General features: G+C 38.9%; 1 protein-coding gene across 23 annotated transcripts in view; it reads left to right on the plus strand.

The window, feature by feature from the left end:
* The window catches only part of DOCK9 (dedicator of cytokinesis 9), a 263,517-nt gene that overhangs the window by 175,921 nt on the left and 71,290 nt on the right, over positions 1 to 16,306 (plus strand). For 14 of the 23 annotated variants that reach the window (XM_075590800.1, XM_075590807.1, XM_075590812.1 and 11 more), the window contains exons 18-27: positions 2,188 to 2,253; positions 3,330 to 3,422; positions 4,040 to 4,163; positions 10,584 to 10,705; positions 11,310 to 11,396; positions 11,717 to 11,806; positions 13,374 to 13,489; positions 13,723 to 13,792; positions 13,931 to 14,056; positions 14,286 to 14,357. In XM_075590800.1, the coding sequence (XP_075446915.1) occupies positions 2,188 to 2,253; positions 3,330 to 3,422; positions 4,040 to 4,163; positions 10,584 to 10,705; positions 11,310 to 11,396; positions 11,717 to 11,806; positions 13,374 to 13,489; positions 13,723 to 13,792; positions 13,931 to 14,056; positions 14,286 to 14,357 (966 nt within the window). Of the gene's footprint in view, positions 1 to 2,187; positions 2,254 to 3,329; positions 3,423 to 4,039; positions 4,164 to 10,583; positions 10,715 to 11,309; positions 11,397 to 11,716; positions 11,807 to 13,373; positions 13,490 to 13,722; positions 13,793 to 13,930; positions 14,057 to 14,285; positions 14,358 to 16,306 lie in introns of all 23 variants that reach the window. The other 9 variants (XM_075590793.1, XM_075590802.1, XM_075590797.1 and 6 more) reach the window with 1 other exon arrangement.

The raw sequence follows: 16,306 nt of genomic DNA on the forward strand, positions 1-16,306 counted from the left end.
GAAGAAGGGACCCGAGTGGTTATGAAAGCTTTCACTCTTTGTACACATCAATTAGCCATTATAGCTACAGGTGCGCTGACGAGTATTCTAAAACTTGCTATAAACTTGCCTTGGAAAATCTGGGGCAATCACCAACAAGACCCAGGTACATGCTGGGTACATGCTGCAACATTTCAGTGACATTTCTGCAGAGACTAGTGGCCCATCGGATTAACACAGCAGGGGACCCTGGCAGTCCCATTTTTAGTTTGAATGGGACTGCCAGGGACTCCCGCTGTTAATCCGATGGGCCATTAGTCTGTCTGCAGAAATTCCACTGAAATGTTGCAGGATGTACCCAGCATGTACCTGAGTCTTGTTGGTGATTGCCCCAGATTTGTTTTAGAATACTCGTCGGCACTACAGTAGTACTTTTGTTTTTTTGATATAATTACCGGATCTTTTTTTTTTTTTTGTCTACGCTACGGGTGAACACAGCCATCCTCGGGTGAACACACAGCCATCCTCGGGTGAACACACAGCCATCCTCGCTCTACTTGTTGTATCATTTTGTTAGCAAAATAATGCATGTAAAACCAAAGGGAAATGTAAAGTATAACACAACCGCTAATAAACCATCAAATGTAAGGTGTGCTTAACACAGGTAAGCACAACAATGAGCACCACGAAGGCCCCGATCCACAGACGGGTGCTGGTTTTAGCACACCTTTATGCCTGTTGATATGAATTGGCGCTGAGGCGTGCTAACGTTTTGCACCCTTTTGTGGAGCTGGGCCTCAACGATTAGCACAGTAGTTGTATTAGTCCCTTATTTAGTGTAAAACCTAAACGTGCTACTATGATGCCTTTTATTGGCATTAATAGGATCTAAACTGTATTGGGGGAAGGGGAGGTTTCAGTAATTGTGACCTTAGGTGGACCAGGAGACGACACTATGCTGGGTTTATTTAGAATTGCTGTTACACGTAGCATGTGCTTAAAAATGGGCGGATGATTATAAACTAGGTAAAGTGGAGGAATCAACCTTTTTACATTTTTTCTTTTAAGGTGTTATGAAAATAGGAGAATCCACATTTGCTACAATTCAGCTGGCCGCACATGGAGCTGAAAATAACCCTTTACAAGAGGCAGGCTATACGTGCACAATATAGTTTTACTATGGGGGTTTCTTTAACGGGCTAAAAAGAAAAACATTTTTTTGTGTAATTAAGAATTGACTTTGGGGGAATAAGAATATTTGGATATTGTTCCGGATTTACCAATTTATCTTCCAAATATTTTGTTGTCTCGAATCTTTTAGAGCAGGTCCTCAAGGGCCATCAACAGGCCAGTTTTATGGATATCCCTGCTTCAGCACTGGAGGCTCAGTCAAAGACCGAGCCACTGTTTGAGCTGCCTGTGCTGAAGCAGGGATTTCCACAAAACCTGGCGTGTTGGTGGCCCTTGAGGACTAAGTTTGAACCCCCTGTTTTAGAGCCTCTTTATATGCTTCCCCATTCAGTACTATGACAATTGTTTTATTTTGTGCTTTAGAAACTAGCATTTTTACCTATTTTAGTCCGTAAATCAACTAGAGGTGTATTTTGTATTGCTTAGTTTGCCCACATTATCTTTATTACGTTATCTTTGTTTCCACTGTAGAGCACTTTCTGTAAATACTGTACGATGCAAACACTTCTGTACTTCACTACTTTAAAGTAGAGATTAAAGGACTGAAATGACAGAAACACATGGTTGGTTCTTAAAACTTAAACCATAGCAAAAAGCAATACAGGCATACCCCACATTAACGTACGCAATGGGACCGGGGCATGTATGTAAAGCGAAAATGTACTTAAAGTGAAGCACTACCTTTCCCCACTTATTGATGCACGTACTGTACTGCAATCGTCATATACGTGCATAACTGATGTAAATAAGGCATTTGTAACAGGCTCTATAATCTCCCCGCTTGCGCACACCTTCGGTACAGGTAGGGAGCCGGTATTGCTGTTCAGGACGTGCTGACTGGCGCATGCGTGAGCTGCCGTTTGCCTATTGAGCGAGATGTACTTACTCGCGAGTGTACTTAAAGTGAGTGTACTTAAACCGGGGTATGCCTGTACAATATGTTTGTTTGAAGTACGCATGTAAGAAATTGACACTTTGAATGACTAATGCATGTAATTAACATTTACTATATTTTAGGCACGGAATATAGCAGTGTCCATTGAGTTTAAGGATTCGGACGATGAGGAATCGCAGTCTTTAAGGGTTTGTTCTATACTGCATTATATCACTCCCTTTAAATGTTGCTAGCAATATTTTGCCAAAGACCTTTACACACATGCACATATTGTAACTGGATATATGGATCTATGTCCGCTTGATGGTTTGCTCTTGTTTGTTTCTATTCACACCTGCTTCCATAAACCCATACATTTTGAATCTTTGGGCTGATACTGGTCAGTTTTCGTCCTGCTTTGTATCTGAATTTTACATGGTGAGAGAACTTGATCTGTGTGTGTGTGTCAGCCAGCACATAGTTTTGTGCCAAGCATTATGGTGGCAAATTGGGAGTGCTGGAGTGTTGGGTTGCAATGATATATCATTGTATAATATGTGCCACTTGCATAAGTGGCTTGCATCATTAATGAGCCAATCTTCTATACTTTTTTCTTGGAATGGAAATCTGTTCCTGGCCATGCTGTTTTTCATAACAAAAAAGCTAAATTGATCCCAGCTCTCCAGCAGGCTCTGGGTTGTGAAAATGTCCAAACATACATTGTGACTAGTCTCAGTCTCTGTTGTGTGCATATGTTGGTCTGTACTGTATGTTTGTGACTTGTTAATTATGATTTCAAGTAATTGCTTTTTAATGCAATTGCATTCAATGTAATTGCATTTAATACACTTTGCTTAGTGTGTAACTTTTCTCTTCAAGTAGATATTGTAACATAAATTATATAAAAAAAAATTATTCAAGCTTTACGTAATAAGACTATCTTGGAATGTGCACAACATTCATATATTTACTATTTGATTTATGTTTCATACATATTTACTAAAGCTTTTCTGTTTTTTTTCTTTTTGCCCTGAACACCGTGCATTACCCTTTTTGTTAACTTTGTTAGCTTAGTTTCTAAAACAGTATTTGGGGTAGGTTTTGGAAAACAACCCCACATGTTATAGGCTGTTATTTTTTTTATTTTTTTATCTCTGCAAAGCAAAATGTGGACTGAGTTATCTTCTAAATTTTAATTTGAACATGCAGATTATAATGCATTCAAAATGTAGAATTACATTAAGATGTAGGGGGAGCCTCCTCATTCTCCTCTCTTTGTCCTTAGTGTATATATGGGAGGCCGGGGTGTCCTGTGTTTGTGAAAAATGCTTTAGCCTCAGTCTTGCACCATCAACAAAATCCTGAGTTCTATGATGAGGTACGTGTGCGCATTAAATGTATTCGAATATATTGGATGTACGGGGAATACAGAACCCACCCATACTTCATTCCCTGAGTGTTCTTTTCCCGACGTGTAAACTTCATTTAATGTAAATGTAACTATTTACTGGTCTATGCTTTTCCCATTAATCAAACAAGTCATTCTACCGGTTGTGCTGTTCTACGTGTGATGGAAAGGTCCATTTTGGCCGTTCGCATCCCATTCTCGGCAACGTTAACTGTCTCTATTCCTTATAATTGTGAGTAGGTTGGGCCTAATGAAGAACAATCGAGATACGCTAGAAATCTTTCATGAGGGTTGTGGATGTGGCTCAGCCCTAGGATTATAACAAACTTTCTACTGCAAATTAAATGGGTTTTATACAGAAGACCTGTTTATACATATCTATTCAACCCCTTTGTTTCAAATGGGGCGTGCAGTTCATTGCACTGCCTGCACCTGAAAGCGCTAAACATGGAAATGTGTTTTGTCTTTTTAACTTTATTTAAAGATAAATACATTAACGTTGTATCAACCTGGTTAGATGTGAGTGGGAGGAGTGGAAAGTGGACAAAGAAAAACATTGCAGTTGATGGTTTTTGCTTGTGTTGCAGATTAAAATAGAGCTACCTACGCAGCTTCACGAAAAGCACCATTTGCTGTTCACTTTCTACCATGTCAGCTGCGAAACTTCAAGCAAAGGCAGCACGAAGAAGAAAGATATCATAGAAAGCCAAGGTTTGGGTTTAACCATTTCTGATGACTTCATTTCAAACATGATATGGGCAGGCCGATTGTGAAGTACAATTTAAATGCCTATTACACAGTATTAATATATGTCCTCCCAACTTTCAGAGAGGTTAAAACATGGTAAGCACTTGCAATTATTCGGCATCCAAGGAAAATGTCACTCAATGAGCACAATACGGGAAAGGCTCGGAAATGGGAAGAAAAGTCTGCACAGTGTAGATGCCATAATGGCGATAGCTTGCAGTGATAGCAAATGTGTCAAAGTTGATTGTACCGACACACATCAGCCGCACAACTGAAGAATATAATGTTCAATGCGATAGCAGAGTATCAAAACATTTACCTTTTTTTAAATTATTTTTTTATCATAACTCATAAAAACGGTCAGGTACTAAAGATATTCCCGACCCGTCTCTGAATGCTACAGGCCGGTGCAATAACTCAGGGAGTGCAGTCTTTTTCCCCTGCGCCCCCTGCCGGCTGTCCCCCTCTCCACACGTCCCCCCTGCTTACCTTGACTCAGACATCCTGGCATCATGACATCACGTTGCCATGGCAACGTACCGTCACATGACCCCGCGGTATCATTTGACACCACGTTGCCATGGCGACGTAGGAGCCGTCTGAATCAAGGTAAGGAGGAGTTTACAGAGGTCTTGCAGCTCCTCCGGCATTAATTTAAATGCCTTCGGGAAACGCACGGGGCCTCTGTAAACCCCGCGCGCCCCCCACTTTGCGCACCGCTGCAGTGACTCATTAGCCCCGTCCCTTTTTCATGCATATCTAACGCAAAGAGAACGGTGTCTGCTCTCGCTGGTGTTTTGTGTGGGTCCTTCGAAAACGCTTCAGTAGGAGCAATAACATCTGCTTCACCTGTAGGGGCCGCCTTCATAGGGCTACAAAAAAACGGAAGTGGTCATGGCCTATTTAATGGGGCAATTCCTCTTGCCTCTTTTGTTTTAATGAAAGCAGCCGCTTCTTGCCTTTAAGGCAAGGCAATTATATAAGCTGCCGATCGATCGGTGAAGATCCGGCTTCTCAGGGCGCACAATATGGCTGCCTCTATTTCAGAAGGTGAAGTGGTGTGGCTTCCTAAATAGTCAGTATAGCAAATTTAACACAACCGGTAAGCGATAATCACATGGAAACAACAGTATACTACTCTCTAAAAAAACATCTAAACTCGACAGAAGGTACATGCTGCTGGATGACGACTGATCCAAAAACAGGAAAAGAGCTGATCAAAAAGAACCAGAGCAACCTCAAAGTAACAAGATATAAAGAGAGAAATATGGTGAAGTACCTTCAAACAATGAGTAAAACGGTAGATCTGGCAAGATATATACATACAGTGCCCAGACCATAGGCATTCAATGGTATCTAGTAATTGTAATATCAATAGTTGCTTAATTAAATGTCTTTCATGGTGTACGTTATTAAAAAAGACAAAAATTACTTTTTCAATGTTCAATCTGTTTATTATGGTTTTCCTCACCTTGCCTAAACCTTACATTTTTTTGTTATTGGTGTTGAATAAAGTGTTGATTATATGTTAGAAACAGGATATATCGGGTTAATAGAGAGGGCTATTTAAGGCAATCTGGATGGACAGAAGACAAAAGTGAACGTACGTCACCATATTTTTTTAATTTGATCTTATTTTGAGGTTGCCCTTGTTGTTTTTTGATCAATTGCTATAGCAAATCTGTACTCTTAAAACTTTGAACTCCCGCATCGGATAAATCTCTTGTTGCAACACGTGTTTCATAAAGTTTCCCCCTCTCATTATTTGCACAACCCTTGTGTTCTTGTATTCTAGTCTAATACCCCTGCTTCCAGACATACTTACCTCCGTAGGGGGTGCTGCTATCTCTGTGCTTTTTAAATGCCCCATGTCACGTGGGCCATCAGGAAGCCGCAAGAGATGACATTGCGGCTTCCTATGTGGCCACAAGACGCGGCAGCTTTAAAGAAACCAAATAGTCCGGTCTGCGCTGCTACCGGTACCCCCTAGGGAGGTAAGTATCTCGGGAAGCAGTGGTCCCCGGGGCTGAAATTAACACGGTTCAGCTTCGGAAACACCCCGATTCAAACCTATTTTTAAAAATGGTCCCCAGGCGTGCCTCTTTAAGGGACAGTTTGCAGGTATGTACTAATGATAAATGTTACTCAAGCTAATACATTGTCTTCGAGACGATATTGGTGGTCTCCTTGTTATTTAGTCCCAATAACAAACGATCAGCAGAAAGATGTGATTTTATTTCTCATCACACAGGGCACGTTATTTTGAAAAATTGGCACGTGTTGATGTGAAGAAAATGTAGTAAAATGACCAGATTCACATATAGAAGGGCTAGGCACAGATTGACACAGCAATATTAAGAACAAAACTGAGATGTGGCTGGGATCCCAATCTAAGGGTAATTACAGTAGTAGACATCATGTTCCGTGTGCTTATACAAGTAATACCAAATATGTACTCCACCCATTTAATAGTATCAAAATATATAATAATGAAACAATTTAATTGTTCCTGTACATGTCGTTTAGATATTGGCAGACCACTGTTTAAAAAAAAATAAAAATATATATATATATATATATAATTATTTTTTTTTTTTTTTTTTTAAACAGTGGTCTGCCAATATCTAAACGACATGTACAGGAACAATTAAATTGTTTCATTATCATATATATTTTTATATATGTTATACAAGCAGGCAATTAAAAGATAGAATTCGTGATCAGAAATATTCAGAAAATTGTAGGCACAGATAAAGAGAAATTAATCCTTTAGCAGTACACATTTTTCAGACATTTTCTTTGTTAACTTAAGTTTATAGCGTTTGAAAGGGTTGTACAGAGAATGAGAGGGGGCAACTTTATGAAATACTTGTTGCAATGAGTGATATATTGGATGCAGGAGTTCAGAGTTTTAGGAGAACGGGGATAACCCTTAATGTGGTTGGCGTGTTTGCCATGTTTTTTTTTTTTTTTAATCTCCAAGTCCAGAGAGTGTACAATACAACATTTGTTGTGGTTGTAGTACCGAGAAATTGATGCAAACTGTTTTTGTCGCCTCGGGTATCAATTTGTATAAAACACTAATAAGAAATACGGACAGAAGAGGTTCCCTGATTTTAGGATGCAATATTATATTAGGATAAATATGATGCTGAAAGAGAGAGGAGATGGAGGGCTAGTGCATTGGAGCAAAGATACAAAAAATATTGCTACACCTTGAAAGCTACAATATTTAACGCAAATACAAATCATAAGATGAAATTCTCAATTTCTTTTATTTCAAATCCATGTTGCCAAATGACTTTGGGGCTTTATACATTATTGGTAATTGTCACGGTAGAACAGACTTAATTCACGCTGAATATACTGGGCAATGATTGAACAGGACAATATGATAAAATAAACTGAAGATGTATTCCCTTTCGGGCAAACACAACACTGTAACACAAATAACACTTGAAAATAACACTTACGGGTAAATAACAGGGTGCAGTATCCAAGAATAACCCTGGCTAGCAATTCTCCCTTGCTGGATCAGAGTCACGAACGCCACACTCCTTCTCAGTGTCTCTGTCTCTTAGCCTCTCTTGCTCTCAGAGGCTCTCTGAAGGTAGAACTGATTCTCTGATCAGCAGCACTCCTTTATATATCCCTCTGTGGCTATAATTTACATGGAAGGGGGCTGCTGGACATTGATTACGTTTGGGCCACAACAGTCAGAGGGCATGAAGAACCCATCCCTGATTAAATCAGTGTGTGCAATACAATGCTTACTCCCAGATCTGATCAGCAGCCTTTCACCTCCCCCCAGGAGTCCCAACACCTAGCTGTCCCTAATCCTATCAATTCTATAGAAAGCTTCAACTAAGTGGATTGCATTCTCCATAGAATAGATATTCCATTCTTACTGTCAAATTTGCCTTCTGGTAGGGCTGACACTCAAAGCACATTTACAGAAGAATAGTGATTCACTAAACTGTGGGATTGTATTTACAAGTAATAACAAATACAGACTTTGAAATACACTCTTACAGACATGGAAATACATTTACACATTCCCTGTTCTTCCCCAGAGGTTAAATACATTTGGCCAAAATAAGCCTTACAAAAGTGGTCAAGTTACATAGATTTAGGGGTAGCTAGCTGGGCTTCATAACAGTTTGTGATGCCAGCAACCCCTATCGTCACAGTAATATAGTTGGAGTGTAAAGTATTTAGAAGCATTATCACTAGGGATTCCAGTTCCCTGTGAAATATTTATTTTGTCCTTTGCTATAGCTGAATTTTTCCTGTGTAAAATATGGGCCATATCTCGATAGACCACTATGACATGAGTGGATTTGTTGAATCTTCCCAGTGATAAAAAAATAGACATGGGATTAACAGAACTGTTAACACGTTTAATATTTGAATGTATGCATTTATGGAGGTTGTAATCTAGGATAACTCGACCATATAGAAAATAATTGGAGTAATCTATGCAATGCTGTAGTCTCATATGAAGTGTAATAACTGCATCTCACACATTTCTTGCACAATAGGCAGCTTTAAACTTTACAGTATACAATACAGACTAATGATGTGACTTTTGGACTGTATGCAGTTTTATAAGAACGTTGCATGCCAAATATGCAAATGTTATTTTTTGTTCTATTCTCCACGATATCCTATTAGAATATGCCGCATTTAATTTTAATTGTTTTTGTATGCAAATTTCTAGCTTTTATAAAATATTCCAAAACACAATCCTCAGGGATCGGTACTGGGACCCTTGCTTTTTAACTTATTTATTAATGACCTTGGGCTTGGCATAGAGAGCAAAGTCTCCATCTTTGCTGATGACACTAAATTGTGTAAGGTAGTCGAATCAGAACAGGATGTAATTTCTCCCCAGAAGGACTTGGATAGACTGGAAACTTGGGCAGGTAAATGGCAGATGAGGTTTAATACAAATAAATGTAAGGTTATGCATTTGGGAAACAGGAATATACAGGCAATTTACAAATTTAAATGGGCATAAATTATGAGAGTCCTTGATGGGGAAGGATTTAGGAGTGCTTGCAGACAGCAGGCTTGGCAATAGTGCCCAATCTCATTCAGTAGCTGCAAAGACCAATCTTATCTTGCATTAAACGGAATCAATGGAAGGGATGTAAACATAATTATTCCCTTGTTATAAAGCATTAGTAAGACCACAAATTTAATTTGGAGTACAATTTTGGGCACCACTCCTTAGACATTATGTAACTAGAGGGCAGAGAAGAGCCACCAAATTAATAAAGGGTATTGATAATCTGATTTATGAGGAAAGGGTAGTGAAATTAGATATGTTTACATTAGAAAGGAGGCGTCTAAGAGGGGATATGAGAACTATATACAAATATATTCAAGGACAATACAAGGAGCTTTCAAAAGAACTATTCATCCCAAGGGCAGTACACGGGGTCATCCTTTAAGGTTGGAGGAAAGTAGATTTCTCCAGCAACAATGGAAAGGGTTCTTTACAGTAAGGGCAGTTCAAATGTGGAATTAATTACCCATGGCAACAGATGGCAGATACAATAGATATCTTAAAAAAAATAAAAAATTGGACATCTTTTTAGAAAGGAAATGTATACAGGGATATACCAAATAAGTAAACACAGGAAGGATGTTGATCCAGGGTAGTAATCTGATTGCCAATATTTAGTCGGGAGGAATTTATTTTAGCTGATATTTCAATGGGGTTTTTGTTTGCCTTCCTCTTGATCAATATACTGCAAGTGCTATTATAGGATAAAGTATCTGTTGTCTTAATTTAGCATAGGTTGAACTTGGACGTATGTCGTTTTTCAACCTCCTACTATGTAACTATGTAACATCAAACTTTGTAGACTACATTAAATTCAGAACGTAAAATCGCCTAAATATGCCACATTTTAAGTCTCCTGCAATACATTGCAAAGTAAGTAACGCTATTGTGGATTCTTACTAACATTTGCGTAGCAGATGGATGCATGATATCGGTGGAGAACACCTTTTAATGCCCTCCAGAAAAGTTTAATGTGGAATAGTTTGTGTAAATAAAAATTGATATAATTAATCATACACATGCAATAAATGTTCACCAAACACAAGGCGTTCCCTTCTCTGGGTGTCTTTATTCTGCTGAGGCATTGGCACACAAGCAGCGTAACATTTCGGCAGTCAAGAACCCCTTCATTAGGCACACTTAGTGGTATATACCCCGAAACGTTGTGCTGCTTTTTGAGATCCTGTCGCACATCCAGCCTGCACCTATATTTATTATTGACTTGTATGCCAGAATTCGAAAAGTTAGTTCATATGCTCTACAGTGATATGTTTTGTGTAAACAGAGCATGCAAATATATATTTTATATGTAGTTGGATACGCCTGGCTGCCCTTGCTGAAAGATGGTCGAGTGGTGACAAATGAACAGAACGTTCCGGTATCGGCTACTCTTCCTGCAGGATACCTTGGCTATCAGGAGCTCGGGATGGGCAAGGTAGAAAAGGTCTACTTTCTTTTTTTATTTATTTTCCCCTATTTTACAAATTAAATTAAATATTTTAATATGGTTATGCCATGTCCTGTGCTTCACAAATCCACAATCAACTGCTCAGCAGTTCAGTATGAACCATATAGAACAGTTGGTATCAAAAAGCAATTTTCAACCCTTTTTCATCAGTGATCTCTAGCCAGCCGTGTTTTGGGAATTAGATTGTAAGCTCTTCGAGACTCCTTTTCCTAAATGTCACTTTTATGTCTAAACACTTCTTCCCATTATGTGTTATTTGTATTATTTGTTATTTATATGTATTACTGCTGTGAAGCGCTACAGTGTATGTATATTAAGGGCGTTATATGTATATATATATATATGACAATATAAGACAAGACAATAGTGTACTGTATGTATATATACATACTCGAGTTTAATTCATTGGTCACTCTCCTTCAATTTGGTGTCGGATTTCTGCATTTAAACGGATCCACTGCTCTAGAAATATTATTTGGATCCTACTAATCTTTGTAGTTCAATGAATTCGTGTTGAATTCTGTTTTAGTATCTTGGTGTTTACCATTGATTTTTGTTTCTGCTTTCCTAGCATTCTGGACCAGAAATTAAGTGGGTGGATGGAGGAAAACCATTGTTGAAAGTTGCTACTCATTTGGTGTCCACTGTTTATGCGCAGGTAACTTTAAATACAGCTGTGTCCCTTTCAGAACTAAACCTTATCCGTGTAAAAATATAATTTTCTTTTTAAGTTCTAAACTGTATTGCAGCACACATGGTGTTTAGCTTGTCAGACTAGTGTCTGTTTTGAGTGCATGGTTTTGCAATGAATGCATGTTATTTGCTAAGGAATGTTACCTTCTTTCTGCATGTTCAAACATACATAATCATATTTAAAATACATTAACATTAAGAATGTAATATCAAGGAGCATTTTTGTTGTATGTTAACGTTTCAGCCTTTTGTTTAATGATATATTTTTGGTCTCTCTCTCTTTAGGATCAGCACTTGCACAACTTTTTTCAGTATTGTCAAAAAACTGAATCTGGAGCCCAAACCTTAGGGACTGACCTTGTAAAGTATTTAAAGGTACTTGTGGTATAAATACATGTTTTTCATATTTTACCCTGGTGGTTTCTGCAGGGTATGATTTCATCTCTATGTGCAGCACGTTTTCTTTTCGTTACAGCGGGAAATTCTGGGTGCAAAGCAATTGATATATTTAGCACATTAGTTGACCTGATCTTTTATAGGGATCTCTACTACAACTTGCCGTTTCTGTTTTGGTTCTTTGCTTAGCACTTTAGAATCCCAGTAACATATTGTAAAATGCCCTTTCTCTTTGCTATAGTTGGCAAGCGCATAACAGAACTCTGCATTCCGGTTTTAGCACACACAATAAACGTTTATTCTGAAGATCAATACTCACATGTAAAAATAGTACAAAAATGGCGATGACGTCAAATAAGTTATAATACCTTCAAAGATGCTTATATAATTATTCCTTTGCTGGTGTTAACCCTCTGTCTGATCTTGGTGGTATATCTTCTCTTGGTATAATCATTTTCCCAACTAACTAAACACTGCTGGATATTTATCCAAAGAAGATCCCCTAGTCAGCCCTTCCTACTCCCAATACTATGAACAATTATGGCATCTACATGTGTCCTACAGCTTAAAATAGATGTTATTATACAGTATCTGATAAGTAACTGCCCATCCTTCATACAAGAAAAATAAACTTTTATATTATAGAAATGATTACCTCAGCGTATCATCAGTTATCAATAGCAACTGTCTGTTGATTGTAATTCATAGCACACACAGGGCCCACCTTGCTCAGACAACACAGCTGCAATCCCATTATAACTTTTAACCCTATCCTAATGTAATTGATTCTACAGCGAATATTAATTTGCTATTAGAATAATTCAAGTATGCGACAATCTGTATTAAGGAAGAATCGTATCAGAATAATATGTGTGGGGCATCTTGTTTTTATATGCCGGATTCAAACCTAATTACAATATAATAATGTAACTGAACTGGAATTCTTACATATATTGTAATACCTTTTACTGGTTCAACATTATTAATGAAACTGAAATGTAGATTTGGGGTACAGAGTGCTTTCAAGACCTACATAATCATTTTTTTTAATACCACATCTGTACATGTTGTTATAGTTTATTTAAAAAACAAGTACTAGCATTACATGAACAAAGCCCAGGACCTCATCTATTTACTTCTCGCACACTGATTAGTGCCTGTGATCCAGTTGTTAAAATATCCAGTCATGTCACCACTCTTTAGACGGCTCCAAGTGCTGCAATCCACTACTGGCCCTTATTATGAATGAGTCGTGTCCTGTGTCAACAGCGCTTTCCCACTTGCGCGTGTTACGTCATTGTCTTCTGTTTATAGGCAGGAGAATCTAGTACATGTAAATAATAGGATGAACAAATATAGGGCACAGCAATGAAGGATTGATGAAATTGTCTCTCAATTTAGTCATGAAATGAAACACTTGGGAATGGCAGTACTGTATGTTGAGTATTCAAATAGCTTACAGTCCTTAATTGAGTTTCAAACTTGCATACTGTATGCCATATATTTGACCTTGAAAGGGTATCTTGCACATTGATTTCTTGCTCAGAGTCTTCATGCGATGGAAGGACATGTGATGATAGCTTTCCTGCCCACTATCCTGAACCAGATGTGTAGAGTTCTTACCAGGGCTACACAAGAGGAGGTTGCAGTTAATGTTACAAGGTAATGAGATTATTATTATTATATACCAGTGCATATCATGGGGCTTAAGACTGGATCTTAAATCCAATCTCTCCTATTAATAAAAATATAATACTGTATTTGTGTTGGGAAAAACATACGTTTACCGGACGATTCACAGCAAACCCCCATAGTGCGGGTTCTACACTGTCCCTGCACATCCTTACCTCCATCGTTTGAGCTACATAACACATTTATTTTTTTATCCTTTTTAGGGTCATTATCCATGTTGTCTCTCAGTGCCATGAAGAAGGTTTAGAGAGCTACCTGAGGTCATATGTAAAGGTACAAAATGCTAGTTATTTTATTTTTCAAGAAAAAGGGAGAATGAATACAAAATGAGCTAAAGTAACCTTGCGGGTGTAATGGTAACTTTGCAACCGTGTTGCTTATTTCTGCACCTCTTTCCCATTGTGCCCTTAGTATGTTTACAAGGCTGAGCCATACATCACTTCTGAATACAAGACCATGCACGAGGAGCTGGCCAAATCCATGACAACGATCCTCAAGCCCTCTGCTGACTTTCTAACCAGTAACAAGCTTCTCAAGGTACCAAAGTCAATGTGGTGTTTGTTATACATTAGCTCAGAAAGAGACCAGATAGCATTGCTGTTGGTAACAAGTGCATAATTCAGCCTATCACTCAGAACCTAAAGTTACTGGATTAAGCACAATGCATGTGTTTTACATCATTAGTAGTAGTAGTAGATCAGGGAATGTTCTTTAAGTTATAGGGTCACATGCACTAACATTTTATGTTTTTTTCATTTGTTCCCAGTATTCTTGGTTTTTCTTTGAAGTCTTGATAAAGTCCATGACCCAGCACCTTGTTGAAAACTCAAAAGTAAAAGTATGTATTAAGATGAATGTAATGATCAACGCTTACAGATAGTAGGTGCCGCATGTCACAGTGAATTGAGAATGACATTCACAAGTGTGGGGTATGTGGAGAAGAGATAGATGTGACTGGTGTAAATGTGCCTGTGGGCTGCAAATGTGAGGTGATGAAAGCACACGAGAATGGGATTCTGACCAGAAGAAAGGCCAACAACATCTAAAAACCTACATCACAGAGAAGGTGGCAGCAACTACTTAAATGTTACTGTCGGTATGTACTCACGGTCATAACATGTAGTCTTAACCCTTCAAGTGTTGCTTGATTTAAACACCTACTGCAGAGCTGTACAAAAGCATTTTAAATAATGACTGGGGGGACTTGAAGTAGTGAATGTAAAGTCATTAATTATCAAGCAGCCCAGTTAATATGTTTAATTTGTAGATTGCTTTTTTTCCTGAAAATGATGACAGTATTTAACAGAGCAAAATGGCATCTCGTGTGGCCCAAGCAGTAGCTAGTAATGTGCTGTGTGGTCACTTTTGAGCTTGCTTTACTATATGACTTCTACAATCTGTCTGTGGGCCTTCATTTAGCTGTGTTTTTTAGCCCATGTGCCTCTGATGCGGTAGTTATTACCCTTAAAAATTAGATTTACAATACCTGATCTACAGGGGAACTTGCTGGTTTATTTAGGATTATGGTTAAGTAGTTGGTGAAAGATCCATTATAAAAAAAATTAAATATATAGATTGTTGTGCTCAAAGGTAAAGAAGCGTTCTCGAGAGTGGACATGCACACCAACAGGAAATGCAGATACTGGGTGCACATTCTTTGTAGTCCTGCTGCAAACATGTAAGCAAAGATAGCACAAATTGTATAGCACACCAGGCTTAATGTGGGGAAAAATACATAGAAATTATCAAAGAATCAATATTCATCAGGTCATTCCTAATGTAGGTGTCATTTTGCACCAAAATGTTTATTCTTTAATAAATTTTTTGTATTTTTCCACATAAAGACTGGTGTGCTGGGGGACGCGCGCGTCACGTCATCGTGGATGCACGTTTGCTAGGATAGCTCTGTGCACTCCACCAATATAATTTAATATTACCCCTGATCGGCCCCTTCCCCGAGCCACAGACCGCAGCAGCAGGCGGGGGAAGCAGCAGAGATGTCCAACAGGAAGCCGGGGTTCTCGGATCTCTCCCGTTTTGGCCGGGTTCAGTTGGAGATGGCTGACAAGGGGAGGAAAAACTAAGATGGCGCCGATCCGAGCATATGGGAGTGCGCAGCCCCAGAGAAGCAGGCTGCTGGATCAGAAGTAGAAGCCCTGGAGAGACGAGCAACACTGAGAAACTCAGCAAACTGGGACACTGCAGGGAAAGCATCAGAGGTGAGAGCTGCTGCTGAGAGAGAGAAACACTGCAGAGGAAGACACAGTGATCACAAAGCAGGATCTGCAGTGTATGCTTAGAGAAATGCAAGTGTCTTTCCAGTCAGCCATGGACAGAGCTGTAACAGAATTTAAGGCAGAGGTTGCTTCACTGGCTAAGAGAACAGAGCTGGACAATAAAATGGATGTCGCCTCAGAGAAGAGATGAGAGCTATGCGAGATGGTATGGATGATCTTGAGAATAGGGAACGAAGGCAGAATCTACGAATCCGCGCTATCCCTGAGTCAGTGTCTGCGGACGCCCTGCAGCCATATCTTAAAAGGCTCTTCCTGTCAATAGAACCCCAACTACAAGACAATGATGGACCGAGCTCACAGAGCAGAGATTTGAAGATCCTAAAAGAAGCAGAGATGTGGTCTTAAGGCTCCATCAATATACTACCAAGGAAAAGATTATAAAGGGATGCAGAAATAGAGGCTCAATTGAATTCGAAAACTACTCTATCCAGATTTTCCAGGACCTGTCCAGGCTGACAATAAATCGATGAAGAGGACTGCGCCCGGTAAC

Source organism: Ascaphus truei, chromosome 3 (genome assembly GCF_040206685.1).
Source record: "Ascaphus truei isolate aAscTru1 chromosome 3, aAscTru1.hap1, whole genome shotgun sequence".
Lineage (NCBI taxonomy): Eukaryota > Metazoa > Chordata > Amphibia > Anura > Ascaphidae > Ascaphus > Ascaphus truei.